The 22,698-nt window shown below is 41.2% G+C and overlaps 3 protein-coding genes and 1 long non-coding RNA gene across 4 annotated transcripts; 2 read left to right on the top strand and 2 right to left on the bottom strand.

The window, feature by feature from the left end:
• Window positions 1–636: 636 nt before the first annotated feature.
• On the top strand, window positions 637–12,430 carry mrtfbb (myocardin related transcription factor Bb). The gene is made up of 14 exons (XM_070847733.1): window positions 637–827; window positions 4,056–4,121; window positions 5,948–6,003; window positions 6,096–6,171; window positions 6,418–6,579; window positions 6,798–6,979; window positions 7,352–7,492; window positions 8,422–8,666; window positions 9,079–9,214; window positions 9,327–10,175; window positions 11,032–11,142; window positions 11,313–11,444; window positions 11,535–11,595; window positions 11,704–12,430. The coding sequence occupies exons 1-14, from the start codon at window positions 728–730 to the stop codon at window positions 12,177–12,179; spliced, it is 2,793 nt and encodes a 930-aa protein (XP_070703834.1). The 5' UTR covers window positions 637–727; the 3' UTR covers window positions 12,180–12,430.
• A 3,140-nt stretch (window positions 12,431–15,570) lies between these two features.
• On the bottom strand, window positions 15,571–16,721 carry LOC139217318 (uncharacterized). The gene is made up of 3 exons (XR_011585602.1): window positions 16,592–16,721; window positions 16,410–16,508; window positions 15,571–15,637 (listed from the first exon to the last, which is right to left on the bottom strand). It is a non-coding gene; the product is annotated as an uncharacterized lncRNA (long non-coding RNA).
• Window positions 16,722–18,437: 1,716 nt separating this feature from the next.
• snrnp25 (small nuclear ribonucleoprotein 25) lies at window positions 18,438–20,276 on the bottom strand. The gene is made up of 5 exons (XM_070848367.1): window positions 19,978–20,276; window positions 19,245–19,335; window positions 19,010–19,115; window positions 18,844–18,918; window positions 18,438–18,752 (listed from the first exon to the last, which is right to left on the bottom strand). Exons 1-5 carry the CDS (start codon window positions 20,185–20,187, stop codon window positions 18,695–18,697), a joined length of 540 nt encoding a protein of 179 aa, XP_070704468.1. The 5' UTR covers window positions 20,188–20,276; the 3' UTR covers window positions 18,438–18,694.
• A 341-nt stretch (window positions 20,277–20,617) lies between these two features.
• polr3k (polymerase (RNA) III (DNA directed) polypeptide K) lies at window positions 20,618–22,335 on the top strand. The gene is made up of 3 exons (XM_070848466.1): window positions 20,618–20,844; window positions 20,930–21,017; window positions 22,041–22,335. The coding sequence occupies exons 1-3, from the start codon at window positions 20,734–20,736 to the stop codon at window positions 22,166–22,168; spliced, it is 327 nt and encodes a 108-aa protein (XP_070704567.1). The 5' UTR covers window positions 20,618–20,733; the 3' UTR covers window positions 22,169–22,335.
• The last annotated feature ends 363 nt before the right edge of the window (window positions 22,336–22,698 follow it).

Here is a 22,698-nt window from a genome sequence, read left to right as displayed (position 1 = left end):
TAATTCCCTTTTATCTCATTTCCTGTTTGTGTGTTTTTAGTCATGGATGGCATCCAGCCACCATTGTAAGCCACTGCATTTGCTTCTTCTCCACAGTTTTTGAATAGATAGTCAGTCAGACACAAGTTGAATTTGCTGGAAACTAATACAGCAGCTAAGATGAAATTGATATTGGCTGCTATAAATCAATGGTGCTGCAATGGAAAATAACAAAGAAGAAGAATAACCACGGCACATGTAAAAAGAAAACCTCATAACTAACTCATCATTAAAAATGTTTAAAGATAACCTTCCGTGACCCTTATGACGCATGTGTGTTTGTTCTTGTCATTGCTATTTAGTGCTACATAAACCTCTTGCTGTTTCTCATGGAGATGTGCTCTCTCAAAACAGCTTGTTTTGATCAGCATGTATTGGTTACCAGTAAATCATTTGGTCCCCTGCTGATTATTTACAAACTAATGTCTGACGTTCCCCCTAGGTTTTGCGCTGTATTGTGATGTGTCTGCTGTGAGTTGTGCAAAAATGACCCAGCGAGGGTTAACACGAGCAGCGCTGTGTTCCCTCCTCCTGACATTGACGGAGCACACACACACTTTCTCCACTGAGGCCAGCAGAGAGCCAGAGAGGAGGGACTGTGTGCAGCTCTGAGAGCCAGCTGTCGTTCGCTCAGAGCTGGGTCTTTTCTCTCTCTGACTCCTCCGTTCTCCACTGGCCTCATCACTCCATGGGACTCCAGACCTGGCCGCCAAGTAAACCACCACTGTCCTCTATGGCCTGCCTTGATGTGGAGACCCCTTCCATCTGCAGGGGTAAATTCAAATCAGGTGCTTTTCCATTTTCTCGTCTAACCTAGATGCATTTCATTGTTTTATGTGAGTATCTGCTTAGAGTTACCTCAAGTCTTTTTTACTCTTGTTAATCTTTACTGATGCTGGCGGCAGTGGTGGGGGGTTGTAGTGACGTAGATGCAGCTCTAACAGGAAATGACAGAGCTACAGTAAAGCTCATCACAATGATTCATGCCAAGCGTTATTCTTACAGGAGAGACTATTGTCTCCTTATGGATAATAAATCAGTCTGTGAGGGTGAGACCTGGCAGAGAATACTCATAAGTTTGTACTGCCTCTGTTTATATTGGCACTCTATTGAACCACTGTTATGGTTTTCTTTCACATGATATAAGCGTGAGTTCACACCTGCAATGCAAGCACACACAATAAGCTTAACTCTAATTAAGTGTTATAAACAGATATGCTGCTGATCAAGATTCTGATCGTTATTTGCATATTTTAAAGACTGCAGCACCTTTCACTAGACCAGGCCTGGAGTATTGTGGATTCTTTTTAAAATGCAGCCCAACATAGCTGTCTTTCAGTGATAAAACCAATACTACACGTGTTTAGGTTCTGTACGTGATCATGGTGAACTTATTGTGACGTCTGTGAGGTCATATTTGACCGTACATGCACAACAATGCTTTTTACTTTTGCAAGAAGAAGCAAAAAGTGTGTTTATAGTGTGTGTAGCCTGCAAGATATGCATGTAAAACATGTTATTTAAATTGTACGTCAGTAAATTATTATTCATGAGCTGACTAAATATAACTTTCTAACCAGATTTAGACCAGTTTGCCAACAGAGTTGAAGGACACACCCACTTATGGGGAAGGAATGATTTCTGATGCGATTTCTCATCACTTAAAAATCTGGCTTCATTTTGAACAAATAATGCACCACTGGAACGTGGTTATAAATGACCTTCAACTCAAGATGTTGTTGACTCCCCATACAGACCTTTTATGTAGATATTCTTTATCAAGTTTGAAATAGTTAAAATCCAGTGTTCAGCATCTCCATATACATTCTCTGTCATAACATAATCATCACCTGATTCACCTGATTAAAATGAGTAATTGAGTAGTTTAACTTGTTGGACACTAGTTTCTGTTTACATGCCTGCATTTGGCAAACCATCAGTGTAAATTACTCATTTGAACCAATATGTGTAAAGACCTTGCAAATAATAACAAGCTGATTTGTTAATTTCTTACAGTATACAGTTTAAATTTAGCTCAGGCACACTTTGACCCAAGAGAGTGCAAGTTGTAGGAAAATGCATCTGTATCAGCTACTACACACAATTTACATTTTTGATAGATAAATATAATCTGTGTATTGGTGGTTTAGTCTGTCACTGGTCATGTGTGCCTCGATCTTTGCTAAAATCGGATTTTGTTTAGAGTCTTTGGTATTTATAACAGTAAAGTCAACAAAACCCAGTGTCAGTCTGTTTCTAAACTAAATTCAGCTTTGTCTGGGCAAGAAGTATCTGTAGCCACACTAAACAGTTTTTTATTTTATTTATACTGTTTCTTTAAAAAAGAGAAAAGTCAAATAAAATAAAAGATCTGATGGGAGACCTCCAGGGATGATTTGCTGAGAACAACATGGGTCTGAGATTAGAGATTACATCAGTAGGCAGGGATTTCAGCCGAGCCCTCTCTCTCTCTCTGTTTCTCCACAACCTCTGTTTATGCTCTGCTGGTGAGCTGCAGAGCGGAGCCAGTTTGCATGACGGAGAGGTTAACCAGGGTTCAGGTTGAACACAAGATGACACAAAGTGAGGAGGACCCCAGGCATGAGGTGTACCCCGATATTGATGCTCAAATTAAACTGGCTGGAAGGCAGCTTTTGGTGTTATTGATATGCACTTATATGCACTCATAAACTTTCTTGCCTGTGGCTTTTTTTTCCCAAGTCATAGTGGATATGAATATTGAGAAAAAGCAATGGCAATTTTTTACAATCTCCTGGTATGATCTGTCTCGGGCCGACTGTAACCCCTCTGGCCAGGGTTTGTAATAGGAAACACAGCAGGCGGGACAGGCACACTGTGTTCTCTGCTCCACAGTTGATGGGCTGCTCTGAGAGTAGACTCGGCCTCCCACCCTTTGCCTCAGCACTTGTCACTCTGCGTTCCCTTGCCCACCAGTGGAAGCCCGTGAACGTCCCCTCAGCTCTGCATATAACTGAAGATCCCACCCCCTTAACTACCCCCAAATTTCATGGTTCCCAGGCCTTGTTCTCACAGCTGCCCAGTTTATTTTTGCTAGAGTGAGTCACAGAGGCCTGTTCAGACGCAGCGCCTTTCCCAGGAGAGTTGAGCAGGTCTGCGTTGTGTGTGTGAGTGTGTGTTTGTGTGTGAGTGGGAGTAGCTGTTTCCCCTGAGCCACTCAGTAGCTCTCGCTAAGCCGGCTTCACTTCACTACGGTGGTGACGATAAGAGCCTCACGTACCTCACACTGCTGCCTCATTCATCACTATCACCCATTACCCTCCTCTTCAGACTGTGTTGTTTTCTGCACGTAGGGGTGTTATTCCACTGAATAACATGTCCACGCTCTCTTGTTTATAAATGTTTAAACTGAGATCTTACTACAGTTTATATTGATGGGAAATAACACTGACGACCATCCAAGTACTGTATGTGGGGCCTGCATGCTAGATTCAACAATTTCTGCTTGAAGATAGTCGTGGCTTTGATGTGTCTGCGTAGCATAAGTGATCGCCGCTTATCCACCCAAAACAATATTACAGTTTAAAAATGTATTAAATAGTCATGACTCACTTGTCATGAGCATTCCCAGGTTTGCTCTTTATCATGACTGCAGCCCTAACATGAATCCCTCTTTCATCTTTTGGTGTTCGTTCCTGCAGTTACTTTATTTGACTCCTCTGTGTATTTGCATCCCACACAGAGATATTGACTCCCATTGGGAGGACTTTCCACCAATCACATTACTCTGTTCAAGTCTAACTGTTATAAAACTTGCGGTGCAACAGGAAGTGAATAGGATGTCTGTGGTGGTGAACCGGGTTTACCCTTAAGCTTTTGGGGTAGTGTATTGATTGGGAAATAATAACTACTTTGTTTTATTTGAAGTCTTGCAGGTTTCACAGTTAAAGCCAGAGATGGTTGTTAGTTGACTCAGCGGACTTGGCTCTGAATGGTAAAAGTCCAGCTCTGACCTCTGTGTCTCCGCTCTCTCACAGTCCTCCAGCTCTGTCTGCAGCAGAGGAGAACTCGAGAGCAGCTTGTGGAGCAGGGCATCATGCCGCGTGAGTATAACCCAAAACTCATCCTATGCTTTGAGAAAAATCTGTGTCGATTGATATTGAAATTAGGAAATATTCTTTTTTTTTTTGTTTACTTTACTGAGATTCTTTGTAGCTCTCACAATATTAGAGATGAAATTCAGCTTTTGCTAACATCTTCATCAACTAAACATGTTCATGGCTTTTGGAGAGCATATTTGAAATGCCATTAAGACAGTAGCTCATTAAGTAGTTTGTGATTATGCACTTTACTTAAATTCAACATGATTACATTGCATCTGTTGATGCACTGATGTTAGAGCTCATGATGGTCTGTCAAATTTTAAAAGATTAAATTTGCAGTTTTTTGGGGAGAATCTTTTGCAAATGTAATCTTTTGGACTTTAATTCATACTTGTGTAAATGGCTTCGTAGCATTGTTTGTCTCTGCACAACAATAAGTTGCCTAATAGATGATGAAAATTGCTGGGCTGAAAGAGAGAGGATGCACTCCTACTTCAGCTCAGTCCCCGTGCTACACCTAATAAAAGATGAGCTGAGTCTGTGACAGAATCACGCTGATAGCTGGAAAGGTAGAAAGAGAAAAAGACAGAGCTCTTCTTCTCTGTCCTGTGCTTTCCTGAGAAGCAGCCCCCTACAGTCACGCTTTCAGCTCCTCTCTGGCTCCACACAGCCACATGAGTCAGCGACTGAGCCTTCAGTGGAGGTCAGTTGCCCCCTCTGCGGCCTGCCCAAGCGTGGCCTGCACACAAACCTCCCAGGCCATTCTCCACTAAAGCACTCTGCTGCTCCCACACTTAAAGGCTTATGGTAGGTATGCAGTGAGGTTTAGGTGACGAGCAGGAATGTTTTGCTTTGCTCCGCTGACACACTCCTCAGAGTGCCCCCCCGGCGAGTGTGTTCCCAAACCAAACAGTGTCCGTCATAGCAGAGGTGACTAGTCAGTGAGCCAGAGGGTGTAGTTAGGGTGAGTTTATTCTGTCAGATCAAAGAGTCACTCTCTCCATGGAACAATCTCTCTGCTTGAGTTAGTAAAGCTGGTACTTCCTGTTTGACTCCCATGAACTCATGCTTGTATTAATGTCACACTCATGCAGAACAACAATGAAAAACATGAAAATAATCATGTGAAAAATGGTTTAAACTGTACTGAAGTTAGTGTGGTAGTGTGGAGAACTGTACAGTAGAAATGATGAAGTTCATTACCACTTATATTGATTTATGGATATTTTAACATTAATGATGCTAAGATGACCCATCTGGTGTTTATTTGTATATCCACTCTTATTTCTTTAGTACTTCAGACCAATTTATACTGTTCCTCAGTTCACTGACTACATTTTTAGTCGTTGTGTAACTTTTTGCTGCTGGATGTCCATAATTTAAAACTCAATTCTAACTCAAACCTAAATATCAAGAGGACATCATGATTAAGTACATTACAGTAGGTATCCACATCTAGCATTGTTCATTCTCTACAGGGATGTAGCCCTCTTGTACTTTTGAGAAAGCAGCTGCGATAGCTTTAAACTGCTACTCAAGTAAGTACATTACAACAAGTGTGCACACTAGACATATTGTGTCGCTCACATTGCTCCACTTACTATGTTACATTATTATGTCTGTTGTTTAATAAGTGGTTTGCTAATCATGGTACTCTCTCATAACAACAAAAACAAAAGGAAATGGCTTTTTAGAAATATTAAGAAGGAGAAAACAAGTTCAGTCAATAATCACTTATTTTCAGATGGAAGGAGTTTGTCTGTGTGTAGAAATCCAGTTTTGTGACTGAAAAAAGTTGAAAATTTGGTTGATTAATCTTTTCACAGCTCTGAAAACACCCGCTGCCTTTCATGAGCAGATTCGCAACCTGGAAAGAGCCAGGGTAAGACACCAGCTACTGTCATCACACTGCAGCTCATGATTTCGTTCATCTAAATCTAGAAGATGCTTGAAAAACTTTAATTTTTCGAACAGACTGGGAACTTCTTGAAGCACAAACTCTGCAGCAGACCTGAGCGCTCTGAGCTGGTCCGTATGCACATCCTACAAGGTAATCATCGTCCTGGGTGTTCTTACTAGATAACAGAGATGAATAAGGCACTTATTCATCTAATCACACATATCGCCTGTTTAAATTTGTTTTACAAAGTTAGAACCAGATAAATGTCTTTGAGGCAGGAAGACATACGTTTGTGAGGTCTGGCTGAGCCTGCAGTGAGTCACCCTGACAAAGCAGTGAAGAGGCTGACTGATGCCGGCCGGATTCATAGCTAATGGTCCTCTGTGTGTTTATCAGAGACGCAGGCTGAACCATCGCTGCAGGCCACACAGATGAAGCTGAAGAGGGCCAGACTGGCTGATGATCTCAATGAGAAGATCGCCCAGCGGCCTGGACCCATGGAGCTGGTGGAGAAGAACATCCTGCCTGTCGACTCTGCTGTCGAAGAGGTCACCAATGGTAGATACTCAACAACACTATTGCATCCTCATTAGAACACGTGAGCTAGCTTTTGTAGGTTTTCACCACCAACAGCTGACTAACAGCAACAGTTTTGATCCATCATCCATGTTTTATACCTGTGTTCGAGAAGACAAACTCCTGCAGTGAGAATGGTCTCGCTTACCTGCCACTATCTCGCCATAATAAGCTCTGCTTGTCTGATGCTGACCCCACAGGCGCTAAGAAAACCTACTCGAAGTCACCAGATATTTACAGCTTTGATGAGGACAGCAGTGAAGCCTTATCACCACAACAGCCTGCCAGCCACCAATCTCCCAGCTCCACCGCTGCCTCTCCAAGGGAGTCTGGAGGGTCTGAGGCCGCCTCTACTTCTCCTCAGTTAAACTCTCCCATACAGGTACGCCAATAGAACCATCACAATTTATCTTCTTGACAAGTTATCTTGTCTAGCAGGATAAAACATCAGAAGCTTCTTCACTTTATTTAAAGAGTTGTTTAAATGGCCACTAGGAGAATTTTCCTCACTGAAATGATATTTTGAGACTAATTTACTGTACGCACACACCATGTGCTAACTGTGTATAACCTAAATCTATCATTTCAGAAACATTTTGTTCATTTTTCTGTGTTTATCAATCTGTTTTTGGTTATATGATTCACGTTGAGGTACTTTTCTGTAGTGGCATGGTATGATGATTAACAGGCATAGCGGCTTCACTGTTCTTACTGAACGGATCAAGTGGTTTCTCTCTGTCTCTGCTTTTCTTAGCACTCCCCACCACCCAGCTCACAGTCCACATCAGATTTCATCAACCTTGTTTCCACCAGTGAGCAACAAAGCAAACTACAAGCGCCTCAACCCACCGCCACAGTTGTCCCCAGTATCACACCAGGACCGTTGCTTGTGAAGGTGAGCTTTAGATGTTTTTTTTTAACATCTCCAACTTTCACCAAATGTATGTTAAAGTTGCCAAACTTCTTGCAAAGAGTGGTGATTTCTTAAGGATGAGTTCATTCAAGTAGTTCTTCACTCAGTTGTTGACATGACACCGACCTCTGGCACTGAGCTCTCTGTTTCTCAGATTTATTGACTGTGTTTTTTTGTTATTGTTTCCTTTGGAAATGTGATGCGAGATGCAATGTCAGAAGACACGGAGTCTGTGTTTTGCCATACTGAAAGTCACATCAGTTTTTGGGTGAACTGAATGTCAGCACTCGGCCAAGTTAAACACAGTTCAAAGAACAACAGGGTTTAAAGTCATTTCACAAATCCTTGAGCTTAAATCTGTGCCAGCCACAGTTTGTCTTCAATTAGGGTCAAATGACAGGCTGGCCTTCCTCATTCAGGCTGTGTAAAATGTAGACCAGAAATCAAGGGACGGGAGTAAAGTAATAACTTGTGCATTTATCATAATCCAGTTATCCTCTGAGCAGAAGATGAACTCTCCCTCCCTTGGAATACAATAGGGGAATGAGACAAATTGGAGGGTGTGTGCATGTTTAACTTCGCTTGTGTTTCTGGTTTCATAGCTAGAACCCACTGCTCTTATGCCAAGCCTTTGTGTGTATCCTGTAACTGCAGGTGGTAAAACAATAAGGGTCATTCTTTCACTACCCATTTCCTCATCCTGCAGCTCTCATCGGTTGTCAGAACAATGTTCCACCTTAACTCTTCAAGCTATAAAAATCCAGTATCAGTTCCAAGTCTTGCAGTGTTGGTACTGGCAATGCTAACTGTATTCCCTGATAAACTGGACAGAGATCAGTCACAGGGATCAAATATCTTCCAGATGGTCCTCTCAGGTTTTACATGCCCCTTTTCTGTTTTGTGTTGTGTAGCAAAGCCTGCCAAAGCTACCCGCCGATAAAAGCCGCAGCAAAAAGAGCAAAGAGCTCAAACCACGGGTGAAAAAGTTAAAATACCATCAGTACATCCCCCCAGACCAGAAGCAGGAGCTCAATGAAGCGCCGATGGACTCAACTTATGCCCGCCTCCTGCAGCAGCAGCAGCAGTTCCTGCAGCTCCAGATCTTACGGCAGCAACAGCAGTACAGCTACCAGGCCGTCCCGCCTGCCACACTCAAGTATGGCTCCATTTAGCAACACAAACACTTCTTTTACACAGACAGAGATATGATTTGGCTCACCCACAAAGATTACCTTTATGTATTTAGGCTGATAACTTTGTGCTGAATTCATTACTACTCAAACAACTCTAAAGTACAAATGCTGAAGTGCAAATTACTTCCTTTCAGAGTTAAATTATAATAATAACTATAATAAATTATCCATTCAGAGTTAAACAAATTCAATCAAAACATTACACCTGGTTTTACAGAAAGTAACTGTTTAACGACAGCTGCTATTTGTCTAAAATACTTTACATTTCCTGCCCAAGGCTTCCTACACAGAAGCTGTTGATTGTGAAAAATGGTTAATAGTTTAGATTTGCTCTTTAATCTGTACTCCCTTTTTCTTCCTGTCTTATTACAACAGACCAACAACTGAGGTACAAACCAGCTGTTCCAGTGTTGCTCTGAGTGGAAACGCTGTATCTACCCCTGTGCAGCCCCGGCACGCTCAGACGAACCGCAAACCGGATCATTTACCCGTTAATCTGGATGAGATGAAGGTGACACGTTGCAAGCTGCACCACTGTCTGGCTCTATGCACCTCGTGCATGCTGCAGAGGACAGCAAACTCAATTTTGAGAGGCGTTTTATAATAATCTGTTATCTTTACAGGTTGCTGAGCTGAAAATGGAACTAAAACTAAGATCTTTGCCTGTTTCTGGGACGAAGACAGATCTAATAGAGAGGCTGAAGTTATTTCAGGAGAACTCTAACATCCAGACTGCTGCTGCCATTGAGACTACAGCTGTCACATCAGCGGCACAGTCTGAAAACATAAAGTTAACTCCGCCTGTGTCACCTATAGTCTCAAAGGTGTGCAATCTTGGCATAGACGACAGTAGTACAGCAGACAGCACCATCAGGCTTCCACAGGATGAGCTTCCCACAGAGACAAGGTCCTATGAGAAGGACTCTGAGAAGGACAAACGTCTCCACGAGAAGGAGCGTCAGATTGAGGAGCTGATGAGGAAACTGGAGCAGGAGCAGAGGCTGGTGGAGGAGCTGAAAATGCAGCTGGAGGTTGAGAAGAGGAGTCAGCAAGGAGATTCTCCACCTCAACTGAGCCCTGTTGCTCCCATCCAGGTCAAAGAGGAAAACAGGACCCCTTCACACTGCTCAGCGTCCTGTAGTTCTCCTGGTCTTCCAGTGATGGTCAAACAAGAGGAGGTGACAGATCAGAGCCACGTAGCTTCTCAAAATCAGTTCATCATCAGCCACCAGACTATCAAGCAGCCAGAAACCCTGCAACATGTCCAGGCTGGAGCTCAGATCCTCCTGCCTGCATCCATTCCTGCCTCAGCAGTCACTATCCAGCTCCCTCCCAACAGCATCAAATTACACACTACTGTAAGCAGCGCAGCCACAGGCCTCATCCAGACCTCTGGACAGGTGCCACAGAAAATAGAGGCCTCAGCAGCATTACAACAGCAATGCAGCACTCAGACTCAGCCACTGACAAAGGTGAGAAAACACTAATGCTTGCACAGGCTGCCTCGGTCCATCTCTCTATTAGTCATCAGTATCAACTATGATTCTCTGGTAGTTTGGGATTTCTTTAAAATGTGAGTGATGTGATCATCCCGACAGCATGTGAGTGCAGCTGAAATCATAAATTCTGTGTTCTATGCAGTAAATTCAGATCAGGCTGCCCATCACACATCTGGTGCAGTGTTTTCGGTGGCACTGTCTAATCACATATAAGATTTTTTTTGTTTTTTTACACATCGCTGCTGCTGTATCATGGGTAATGCATATCTCTTGTTGTCACAGTAATAACAGGCCTCAGCTGGGTGGTGAAACCCTTCCCTATTCACATCAAAAGAAGGCTTGTGGAAACTTGGGTTACTGGAGCAGGTGCTGAGTGAAGGCTGACAGTGCCCTGACTGCCCTCTGTCGTCCCTCTGCGCTGAGCCAAACGAGCAGCCAGAATTAGCAACAGAAACCACAGCTCAATGCTTACTGAGGAGAGCGCTCACGAGCTACACTGCATAGCACTGCGTACATTGCTGTCGCTAATGGAGTGAAACGTGGTGATATTTCAACTGAAGACGGCCCAATTAAATTCAACTAAAGTAACAACGCTATAGAGGAGGGAGTGCAGAGCAGACTTCATTTAAGTTGCCCACAATTCCCAACCTTTGTGCCTCAAAAGACCTTGGTTACTACTACAGATGTGTTTGTGGCTCCCACAAGCACAGTGGGTGTTGCAGTGCACTACTTTTTCTTGCAAGTAGGAGAGAGCATTTCACAACAGTGATGGCATTAATGCATTTGTCCATGTGCATCTCCATGCTGACCTGTCAATATTTCTCTGCAGACTTGGAGGATCGATTGTACAGCACAAAGCATACTCAACACATTCCCAGCGAGTGGATGTCCTGTGGGAGCCTCCTCTAGCCAAGCTGGTCCTAAAGGGCCTACAACCAAGGTAGAGGATGATCCTATAGTCTCTTTGGCTTTCTCTTCTTTCCTTTTCTGTAAAGCACTTTGAAAAGGACTGAGTGTGTTTCACTTATTTATGTGTACACCTGTATTTGCATGCTATGTATCCTGTTTTTCATTTGGTGTAAAGGACTGTTGTCTTTTCCTGTTAAACAGTCTCCATGTTCGAACCAGCCAGCTTTGATTCTGCGGCAGCCAAAATTCACAGACCACGTGTCCAAGTGTAAAGACCCGCCCCGCTACGAGGATGCAGTGAAACAGACGCGCAGAATGCTAACAGCTGCTCAGGTGTCAGATAAATCCACTATTTAATATGGTATATCCTTTAAATTCTTACTATAGCCACAAACATTTACTGATCTTTTTATTTCTGTACAGGGACCCACTGCAGCTAGCCAGCAGATGGATGACCTGTTTGATGTGTTAATCGAGAGCGGTGGTGAGAAATACTGCAACCTTTCTTTTTGCATCGAAATGGTAAAAACAAGACATGAAGTACTAATGACTGATGGATTCTTACACTTTATATTCTGTGCTTGTGTTTCAGAGATCTCCCCCTTCATCAGACAGGATCCTCCAAGCCTGGACAAGCCCCTCCCAGTGACAGCCAGCGTAACCACCCTTCCCATCAACACGGTTTTATCCCGCCCTCCACCTGTGGTCCAAGTGGCCCAGCTGCCTGCTGCCCCGCTCAACCCCTCAACCAGCTTGGCAGCCCTGAACTCGGACTCCCAGCTAGAAACGCTCCTGGATGGGACGCTGGCTGCCCACACTGAGCCGCCCACACTGAAGCTGATGGAGGAGCTACACTCACCTATAGTTAGCATGGAGCTGGACTTTAATGAAAACACACAACCCTCTGCTTTGAACCTGCACAGCACCAACATGGACAATATGGATTGGCTGGACCTTACCCTGTCTGTGCCAGCAGAGAGTGTGAACCCTTTGGACATGTCAACGCCAGTGGGCGTCTTCTCGACTGACTTCCTGGACTCACATGAACTGCACTTGAACTGGGACTGAGTGCTGTTGATGTTAATTCTCACACCTATCAGACTGTTTCCTATGAACTTACTTTTTACGCAAGAAAGGCTGGCTTTTGTTTCCTATGTGGAAAGATAAGAGCTTTTGGAGCTTGGGACAGCTCTGTTTCGCTTTCTGACCGTGTAAATCAGCTCAGTAATAATCGAATTGTGCAGCATCACTTTAGAAGTTGCTGCACTGCTTCCTTTGAGGTCTTTAAACCCTCTGATTGTATTGGGAGACAGACATAAAGTCGGACTGGTACTGGCAGAGTGAGTTGACAGTGGAGGTAGCCTTTAGAATTTAAATCTTAAGTTATGCCTCTTATTTGTTATCAATCCGTTCTGGTGTTAATGGTTTCTCTTTGTCCTCTGATCTTAATGAATGTACAGTGCTATGCTGACCGTGGTAACAGAGGAAAAGAGCAGGAAAACGTCCTAATCCTGGTTAAATAACTAATGGACAAACACTGCATGTAGCTGGGGGCTGTTACTGTATGAAGTTCACTCCACCCTGTCTTGGAATGATTATCACTATCAAAACAGATAGTAAACACACAACTGCTAAATGTTTCCTGTGTGTTTTTAATTGTGAAGCATAAATCAGATGTTTAACTGAATTGGGAGAGTGAATGGGATAACACTAGAGTGCCTTATATAAGGCCACTTAGTTACCACAGGGTCAATGGAAGTGCCCCTGCTGCACTGACCAAACCAGTAGTCACTAAAAAAAAAAAATACTCTGTCAGCATTGGTTCATTTTTGACCCACTTCAGACACCATCTCTTGCTGTGTGTAGAAAAAACATGATGAATATGTTTTTGTAAAACCAATATCCCTCTGAACTTAAGAAGGAGAATCCTTTCTTGCAGGTTTGGGCAAGTAGTCACAAGAGTCGTCCTCTGTGCTCTACTAAGACTATTCTAGTGAAAGATGACGGAGTCGGCTTGTTTTTTTGTTTTGGTTGTTTATTCAAGACGTTTAAGCATACCGGACCACAATGCAGCATTACAGTCATACAGACACATCCTGCAGAAGAAAAGGCAAAGTCCATCAGAATGAGCCACTCCTCATTTGTCCTATTAACTCTTTTCATATAACCATAATGCATTACTGTTGGTTTGTATTGTAGTGACATCTGCTGGCCACGACCAACTCTAATCAGCTCGAGCGGGCAAAGTCTGTTGACTGTCTGGTTTTATTTTTAAGTTGCAAAAGATGACTCCTGGTATGAGAAAAATATAATTCTGTGTCAAAGAAACCATGATGCACAGCAGCAGGATGGTTTCTGGGCGCAGAGTTTGAGCCACTTCTGTGTTATTTAGCTGAAGCATCACTGTCTGCCTCTGCAGGTACCTGGAGCGTTGCTGATGAACTGAATGTTGAAGGAGCTGTTGTGAAAAGGACATTGGTTATTTCTATGTTTTTATTTTCCTGTCAGCACATTAGTGCCTCATTTGACGATCCAAATGTTGCCCTTAAAGGGGGATTACGTGCTGGAATGAGAAAGATTTTGTCAACACGAAGAAACATTGTTATGCATAGTTTACAGATCTCTCTTGAAGTGGCGTTTGCTTCAAAACCAACTTCCTGCCTCTTTGGAGGCTCTGACCATTTGTGGGACCTACACTGCTGAATATTAATTCATCACTTGTGATCTCAGTCTCTGTATCATTGTCAACCATTCTATCCTCCTATTCTTTTTAATGCTTGTGTCTCCGATACTTTCAGCCAGCACATTTAACAGTAATCATTTTGACCTTTCCAGTCTGCTTTCAGGGCCTGTCACACAACTGAAACTGCTCTTACTAAAGTGGTGAGTGATCTTCATCTTGACGTGGATTCAGATTCCATCTTAGTGCATCTATCGCTGGATCTCAGTGCAGCTTTTGACACCTTAGATCACTGTTCACTCCTGGAGAATGAATTTGTCATCTCTGGCCAGGATCTTGTGTGTTTAAAGTCTTACTTTTTCAAAAGAACACAATGTTTCATACAGTAATACTACATCCAAATTTTCTGATGTGAAATATGGAAATGTTATTCACATAATATCCTCCTCCTAATTCTGATAAAAACTGATTTGCAAATCATTAGCCCTCCTTGACATAGCCAGGTTAAGTCAGTTTATTTATACAGCCAAGTATCACAAACCATAAACTTGCTTTTACAATCTGTACAGCATTCGACACCCTCTGTCCTTAGATCCTTGATTCAGATTAGGAAAAAGCAAAAAACAGGAATAAATTAAAGCCACTGACTTAAGTTTGATGAAGCAAATCTAACTTTCTTCCTTTCTCTTCCCCCCGTTAAAGACGTTTTTTTTAACCAAACTGGTACTCTGAGGATGGAGGGTGTTGGATAAACACTGTACAGAGTGTAAAAGCCCTTTAGAGCACATTTGTTATTTGTGATATTGGGCAATATAGATAAAACTGACTTGTCTTTGTTTGCCATATGTTTTTGTATGTCCTATATTTGTGTGTCATATGTCACAGTTTATATGCAGATTTGATTTGATTTTGTAAATACAGAGATTATTTGGAAATTCACATTAGGCCTATGCCCATCCAGAGTTTACCCTTTAGTGACTTATTATTTAAAATCTATACAAGGACAGGGTTTATTTTTGTAGTTGGACAAACAAACAGCTCAATTTTAAGCCTTAATAGACAACAGAATTTTTACATCATTTCATAGATTTGAAGATTTGAACCACAGTATATTCATTCATTGATCCTTCTTTTTTTTTTTTTTTAAATCAGTGAAAGATCAATTTGAATATATACATACACCCTAAAAATCTAGTATGATGTACGTTTAGATACAGGAAGACTAGATTAGTCAGCACCACATGTCCCCTCTGACATGTGGCCCCATTAAACCAAAGTGACAAACATTATCCCTCAACCACTGGTATTCAGTGCATCCTGCACAATAGAGAGTGATTATCCTGATAATAAACAGATAAACTCCATGCTGCTGAAATACTACTTCACCATTCGGTTGTAGCCTGATGCTCTTTCAGTCTGAGCTTCAAGTTCCTATCAGCTGCTTTTCTCTCAGAGCTTGTTAATGGTTCGGATTGACGTTCGACACTTAGGACATCTGTGTGTGATGGATTTGAAGTTGTCAACGCAGAAGGGGATGAGGCAACAACCGGCCACACAGCTGCAAAGGAAGAAACAGGAACAAAATAAAATGTAAATAAACTGTAGCTAATGCCAATAGCTGAATCACTGTCTGCAAAAACAAGAACAAGGTCTCATTGTATCTTCATGTAAATATTTAACCAGGGTAAGGTTTCGTACCCTATCAAAGCTGTTATGAAACACACCAGCCAGGTCACTGTGTTGACAGACGTAAAAGTCTCTGTCATGATGAACTGCCGACACTCCGGACACTGAGTCCTGCATGGACACGGTGGAAGGTTTTCCAAGTCCAGAATCACTTTAGGGGCTGTCAATAAAAGTAAGAATTCATTATGAGTCAATCAAGAATCTTAATTTCTCAGTTAAGTGTTATCATGCACGAGGAAGAAATCACATGGCAAAATATTTAAGATGAGAGAGGATGGGGGTAAATGTTGTTAAATTGTCAACCACATTAAAGAAAAGTAGTTTTACAAACTCCACATTTATTGTGACTAAATATCCCCAATATTTATTATGTCAAATCTTTTCTGCAAGGAAAAAAACGTACATGTGGACACCGGCCACTACACTGCCATTACATTTTTGCTCTTGTGCACCTCCAGGGGTGCTCGCACTAAACTTTAGAAATCTAAACCTTCCAGAAGTAAAGCTCTGGAAAAAAAAACAGCCACTCAGGACATAGTGAGTGCACTTTAGTGGCTGTTGAAAGTCTCCAGTTAGTTTCACTTACATACATTTTACACAGCAGCTTTTGTAGGTGTTGAAAGAACCAGTTGGCATAATTTTTGCATTAAGACGATTCAGACTCGTACTCAGGGGCACAGGCCACTCTATCAGCAGTGTGTAAATGAACGAGAAACTTGATCAGAGTGAAAAATGTTTGTACTGATGAGGCTCAGAAAGCTGATAACAGACGGACGCAGGGTGAAGAGCCTGTTCTCACTAGATGTGATGTGAAGTGTGGCTTTGTGAGGAGTGCATCACTCACTTTGCTCTCTGAGGTGCACGACTTGCTGTGTTAAGACAACATCCTTAATTGAGCAGTTTAACTGAGCGTTTGTACATCACTGACTCACCAGGGATAGTAGGGGGAGCCTCGACATAGAAAATATTCACGCCGGAGACAGGAACAGGAGGCACAGGCACCGTCTTCTGGCTGGAGCTGAAACTAACGTCTGGCAAAGAGGAAAAAAGGTAGCTACAAAAACCAAAGTGTGACGGATGGAGTGATGATTTGCTGCAGTAAAGTTGGACTCACTGTTATTGTTGTTTTTCTTTTCTTTGGCATTGAGGACGTAATCGTGGCGTTTTTGGAGTTCAACCTTCTTCTCTGTCAGTTGTCTCAGTTTGTCATCAATGCTGTCGATCTCATCCTGATGTGAGGCTGCCTCCTCTGGCAGAAACAAACACACTCATGCATGACATGTGGTTCAGCAGAGGGACTTAAAGGATCTGTTGAGGTAACTGCTTCACAGCGTGAACATTGTCATGGTTTTATTCGGTAAAAAGAAAATACCTTTAGGCAGCTCTCAACAGCTGGAAATAATCTGGAACTGCAGTTACAGGACGGAGCAGTAACAGCTGATTTGTGTGGATATGAATGATTTGAGCAGTGCAGTCTGAACTCTATGATTATGCTTCCCCCATAACACAATGCTCCCTTATACAAGAACCATGTGATTTCCTTATATTGTAAGTAAAAAACACACCTGGATTTACAGAATCACAAAACTAAAACTATGCTACAGTATGTTTCTAACTTTAGATTTCAGTGTAGCCGTGTAAACAAGACATGACAATCTCTTGTTATTGCACACAAAATCTAGATCACTGGCAGGAGAAGGTTTGGATTGTACTTATTTTAGATATCTGCAGTTCAGATATTTGCAACATTTTCATGTTTTAGTAGAGAATTTATTTCATCTATCATAAGTCACCCGTCTGTCCAAATTCAGCACGATTCTTCAACTCCTGAAACACAGAGTGGAGTTTCTTCCTCTGCAGAAGTTGTTGTCTCTTGAGTGACAGATGTTTCAACTCTGTGGAAATGTTCTTTAGTTCGCTGTCTGAAGAAGTCATGGTTGATGCTGAAAACATCAAGTACAAGTATTTATTCAGCAGTAGATAAATAATATTGACATGAATAGAATTTAAAGCAATTTTCCACACTTTTTGGACATTGACAGACGTCATGTGGCCTAAATTAATAATCTATTGTAGTTGTGGAGGCAATTGAATATCACACCCAGACAGAGGTGTGTTTCTGTGACATAAAGAGGGACAGAATAATGCACAGTCGATCTATAGGAAATACAAACTCAGGTAACTTTTGATTTGTTTCTTCAGACACTCAAACTGTACACAGACTTCATTCTTTGTAAATAAATCAAACCGTAGGCCACTGTGGGTTAATATTCTCAAACTCCTGCATATTTTAATCCACAACAGGCAAATCTATTTACAGGTAACCTCTGTCATCTGAAATATGAACCACAAACTGTGTTATCCATTTATGGCTTTATTTTGAGGTCAATTAAGCAAAGTAGTAAATGCCATAAAATACACACTGTACAGTGTACTTCTACTACACCTCATATGAAGTACTAGATTAAATTCATTGTTTTAATACTGAGTGTCATTTTCACACTGCGAAAAAAATAAGAAAGACAGAAGTGATAATCATAATAGAGAGTTCTCTATTAAAATCTCTCTAAAAAGTCTATAAAAGTCTGGTTTGATTTATCAAAAATACCATAATGATCATTAAGACTTTTAGATGAAACGATGTAATAGGCTTTTGAAGCAACACTTCAATAACACGTCTTAAGTCCAACTTTACTGTACTCACTGCCAAGAGGTTAAAATTATTACTGAAACATGTCAACTCCCACTTAAACTGTATAAAAGATCATTTTACATTAAAGAGAAAGAGTGTTACCACATTTCCTGAGCTGCTCCCTGTGTGTCCTGTCCAAGCACCATTCAAACTAGGTCAACAAGGGCATGTAGTGTTCACTTCTACCAGGAAATATTCAAATCAGGCTACGTGGAAAATGTTTCTCATGTTGAGATGCAACCTCACATAAAAACACACAAAAATAAAATACTGTAATATATTTAATATTTTCAGGCAACCATAAAAAAACAGACGGTAAACTAACATTCAGCACTCCTGATATCTTATTTACACGTAGCCTCTCTGAGGAGCAGCTTACTCTTAATCTGGATAATTATTTGGGGTTTGCAGTGTGCACAGAGACATCACGTCCAAAACACTTCAAATAAAACAAGTCTTGCAAGCATGAATACTTTGTTAAAGTCGTTTCGAGTATTCGTAACCGGCGTGACAAGTGTTGTCTTTTCACTTTTTCCTGAGTCTCTTCATGAACGTCACCTCGTCTCTGTTCCTGATCCCGTAGCTAAAGATGTAAAGAAACACAGAAAGGGAGAAATAAGACGGATGATAATAACAGCATCCAAAAAGTGATGTGAGTATTTTTATGCACGTACTCTTTAAGCCTCATCTTGTCCTCTTCAAGCTTTTCCCCCTGAAACACTAAATGATAACTCCTCCAGACGTATCTCCTGTAAAAGTGAAGAGGCAAACAGTGGGGATTTTTTTTTTAATTTCACATCCCTGTTATGTTGTTGAGTTGTTGAGTGTGTGACTATTTACCAGCTGACGTGTTTCACTCCCCCCTCACGTTGTTGTTTCAGCTCCATAAATCTGCAAATGGCCTTCTTCAGGTCGAGGACGGTAGCGTTTTGCACCACCACGATGGCTTAGGGACAAAAAATACACAAAGAATCATTATAACGTGAATTAATAATAATACAGCTGCATCCTGTGTGGTGATGTTCAGTACAGAGGATTATGTGATCAGAAAACACTGAACAATCTCAGGACTTACGCATTATTTCACCGTCTGCCTTTAAGACCCTCACAGTCATCGCCTGGCCATACTCCAAGGCAATCTGAGAATTGACCTCCTCCAGAGTCACCTAAAGATAAAGATCCATCTGACTTTGAAGAAACAGCACAGTTTTCCTGAAGCATCAACAGAATATAAGTGAAAAGGCTGACCTGGAAAGAAACAGGTAGATAAATGATCTTCAGGAATTGAAATTACTGCTGAAACAATAATTCAACTGCAAATTAAATTTGAATAATTTGTCGGCCGACACCAATTTTTCCAATTTAGTTTCACTTTAGGCTTGGTTTGTTCTAACTAGAAAAGTCTGTCAATCATTATTATTACCACTTCCTTGGATAATAGGTTAAATATTACATTAATTTAGAAAAGAAATTAAATAGCTCGGGTTTTTTTTTTGAAGCAATAGGAAGAGACTTGATGATCAACTTTTCAGCCACTGTGATAACTTTAAACTCTTCAGACATGTTGATGCTGTTTATTTGATCTGTACATACATGCAGAAGTACAAGTGAAACTTAATTAACTGATTTAATTACATTTAACCAAACGTGAGTATTTTATTTAAATCAGATAAATGAAACTGCAACAGGTTTAAAGATATTTCAGGAAAGATTAAAGGAAGCAGGAGTGTGGACACACGCCGCATGTAGAGGTGATACTTCTGTAATTTAACTATTATTTTACAAAATTGCATGTCAGGTGTAAGAACCTGGATCGGTAGATCACAGAGTAAAGGATCCTGCACCAGTCGAGCAAGTCCCTCCTCGAAAATATCCAAAATCTCTGAGTGAGGAAGAGCCTCCTCATCTTCCTCCTCTGTGTCTGGAGCTGCCACCTCCGTCAGGTCCTCGTTGTCCACCTTTTCATCCTTCACAGACTGTCCTCCTGCACCAGAGTCCTCCTGACTCTGCTCCTCCATCTTCCTCTTCAGCCACTAAAGTCATGCAGCAAACAGCCCGCTGGTGGTAAAACTACTAGATTTGTAGTTTTTAATGTAAAAGACTACAAAGTTTAGCGTGAGACTCAGACTATATAAATCAAAAAATACTTTAACTGGAATTTTTTTTGCGGCAAGAAGCCATGAAATAAACAAACAATGTGTGCCGTCAAGATTATGTACCGGAAGGAAACCGTAGCTCCATTAAAAAGGTTCCACTTAATGTACGTAAATCAGACACCACTTTAGTATTTTCTCAAACAACCAAACATTGAGGTTGCTTAATAATATTAATCGGTGATATTATCTAATCAGTGATGTTATTTTGGAGTGTAGTAGGTGAATTAATATAAAGCGGACTTTTCCGTTTCTATTTTGTTTCCCACCGAGCGATAAAAACAGTAGCACCTGCTCCCATCAGCTCCTCTTCCGTTGCTCCACATGCGTCAAACAGCTGAAACCAGGGAGATTAAAACTGTGAAACAGCGAACTAAATATTGAGTTTGTTGCTCATATTTCCTGACTAACATGCTGCTTTTCTGTCCGACCTGCGGGAACGTTTTAATCGTGGAGGAGGGCCAGAAGTGCATGAGGTTCGCCTGTAACACCTGTCCGTATGTGCACAACATCACCAGAAAGGTGAGTTATGATGCGTTCAGGTGGAGCATCACGACACACGGTGGCTGTAGTGTCTGGGAGCTTCACGTGGCTTTCTGTTCTACAGGTAAATAACAGGAAGTACCCGAAGCTGAAGGAGGTGGATGATGTTCTTGGTGGAGCTGCAGCGTGGGAGAACGTGGACTCAACTCCAGGTGAGTGGCGTTAAAATAATCCGTGGTGCGTTTGAAGACTTGAGTTTATCTCTGTAACTATCAGAGGGCAGAGACTGACCTTCACTCCGGACCTTTCACTCGGGTTTCCCCGGTGTTGGCAGCAGCAGGACGGTCAGCTGACCTCCTCAGAGACCCTCAGTTCATTAATTAACACAAAATATTTTACTACCTTCATGTGAAAAATATTATTAAAAGATATGTTAGATTGATTTAATGTAGTTTACTTATTACTGTTCATGTGTAGATTATTTTACATAAATATTTTATTAAAATATATCACTAAACTGGACAAATAGACACTTCTCTTCAAACTGTTTTGTTTTTATAAATATGTTTATGGGAAATTTAGGATTTATTTTTTCTTCAAAAGCTTCCATATGACAAATTTAATCAAAATATATATCAAAATATATCACAGGCCAAATAGGACACACCTCTACATAAAAATGAATTTTCTTTATAAATATTTCTAAAGAAAATTCATGGTTTGTGCTTCAGTAGCTTCCATGTAAAGTGACGCAGTGGCTCCAAATTAAATCAGAATCTCCTAAATCATAAATTATTATTACACTGAACAAATAGGACACACTTCTGCATACTGGATCCTAATGTTTGTGTATATAAACAGATTCAAAAAACAGGCCTGAGAATTATTAGACATTTGACAACATATCACATAATGCAGAATATCTTGTGTTGCCATCGTCCTCGTGGGGAATAATGCTGTGATATCATCAATAATTCTCAGGCCTGTTTTTATGCAACAGTCGCTGATTTCAGAGATCAATTAAACTCACATCTCATACTTTCTGAATTTAAACTGTCCTACAACCTAAAATCCTTTGAGATCCATTAATCCTTTATTAAAGAGTAAATCAACGATTAGCGTTTAAAATCTTATTAAATATTTCTGTGACTGTTTTTTTCACACAGTATAAACTAAAGCTCCGGGAGTTCTTCTGATCCCAAACTGACACTTAAACTATTTATATCCGTTCACAGAAACGTGTCCTAAGTGCGGACATCTTCGGGCGTATTTCATGCAGATTCAGACCAGATCAGCTGATGAACCGATGACGACTTTCTACAAATGCTGCAATGCCCAGTGTGGACACAGATGGAGAGACTGAAACCTTTGCACTTTATTCCCCTCATTTCTCAGCCTGTATTTATACTGATATTCTACTGATCTTTGTCTTTTGCAGAGGATATTTACACACCGCATTCACTTGTACAGTTAATTTTCCAAATGACATTAAAATGAGTTTCAATGAAGAATCATATTCTGATTTTTATTGATAAAATAGTACCTGTATACAACAGTCAAACAAATTTTGACTTACATAGTTATACATATCACAGACATTTAGAGAGCAATGCAGACCAGCATTATCCACGACAATGGCATACAGTACTTCGTATTAAAAGTTCAATGCAATCCTTCAACTCAAAATCAGCTTTCTTGCACAGTTTAGCTAGCCTGAAGAGAAAAAAAATCAAATGCACATAGAGTCAAGGAGCTAGTCAGTGAGAATTATTTATTTTCATGTGTGGCTCATGCAGACAAACTCTGCACTTGGTGGGTGGAAGTGAATGGCAGTTGGGGCATGCTGTGGTGAAACGATGGTCGTTTCATTGTTAGTTGTCGTAATCTCAATGG

Source organism: Pempheris klunzingeri, chromosome 17 (assembly GCF_042242105.1).
Source record: "Pempheris klunzingeri isolate RE-2024b chromosome 17, fPemKlu1.hap1, whole genome shotgun sequence".
Classification (NCBI taxonomy): Eukaryota; Metazoa; Chordata; class Actinopteri; order Acropomatiformes; family Pempheridae; genus Pempheris; species Pempheris klunzingeri.
This window is presented reverse-complemented; position numbering and strand designations above follow the sequence as displayed.

Bases quoted from the DNA above. Each gene is read 5' to 3' on its own strand.
- polr3k (XM_070848466.1), top strand. From the start codon at position 20,734: ATGCTGCTTTTCTGTCCGACCTGCGGGAACGTTTTAATCGTGGAGGAG. The intron at 20,845-20,929 runs GTGAGTTATGAT...TCTGTTCTACAG, and splicing joins TGCACAACATCACCAGAAAG to GTAAATAACAGGAAGTACCC. The intron at 21,018-22,040 runs GTGAGTGGCGTT...ATCCGTTCACAG, and splicing joins GAACGTGGACTCAACTCCAG to AAACGTGTCCTAAGTGCGGA.
- mrtfbb (XM_070847733.1), top strand. From the start codon at position 728: ATGGGACTCCAGACCTGGCCGCCAAGTAAACCACCACTGTCCTCTATG. The intron at 828-4,055 runs GTGCTTTTCCAT...GCTCTCTCACAG, and splicing joins CAGGGGTAAATTCAAATCAG to TCCTCCAGCTCTGTCTGCAG. The intron at 9,215-9,326 runs GTGACACGTTGC...TTATCTTTACAG, and splicing joins TTAATCTGGATGAGATGAAG to GTTGCTGAGCTGAAAATGGA.
- snrnp25 (XM_070848367.1), bottom strand. From the start codon at position 20,187: ATGGAGGAGCAGAGTCAGGAGGACTCTGGTGCAGGAGGACAGTCTGTG. The intron at 18,919-19,009 runs GTAAATAGTCAC...TCACTTTTACAG, and splicing joins GGAGTGAAACACGTCAGCTG to GAGATACGTCTGGAGGAGTT. The intron at 18,753-18,843 runs GTACGTGCATAA...TTACATCTTTAG, and splicing joins GACAAGATGAGGCTTAAAGA to CTACGGGATCAGGAACAGAG.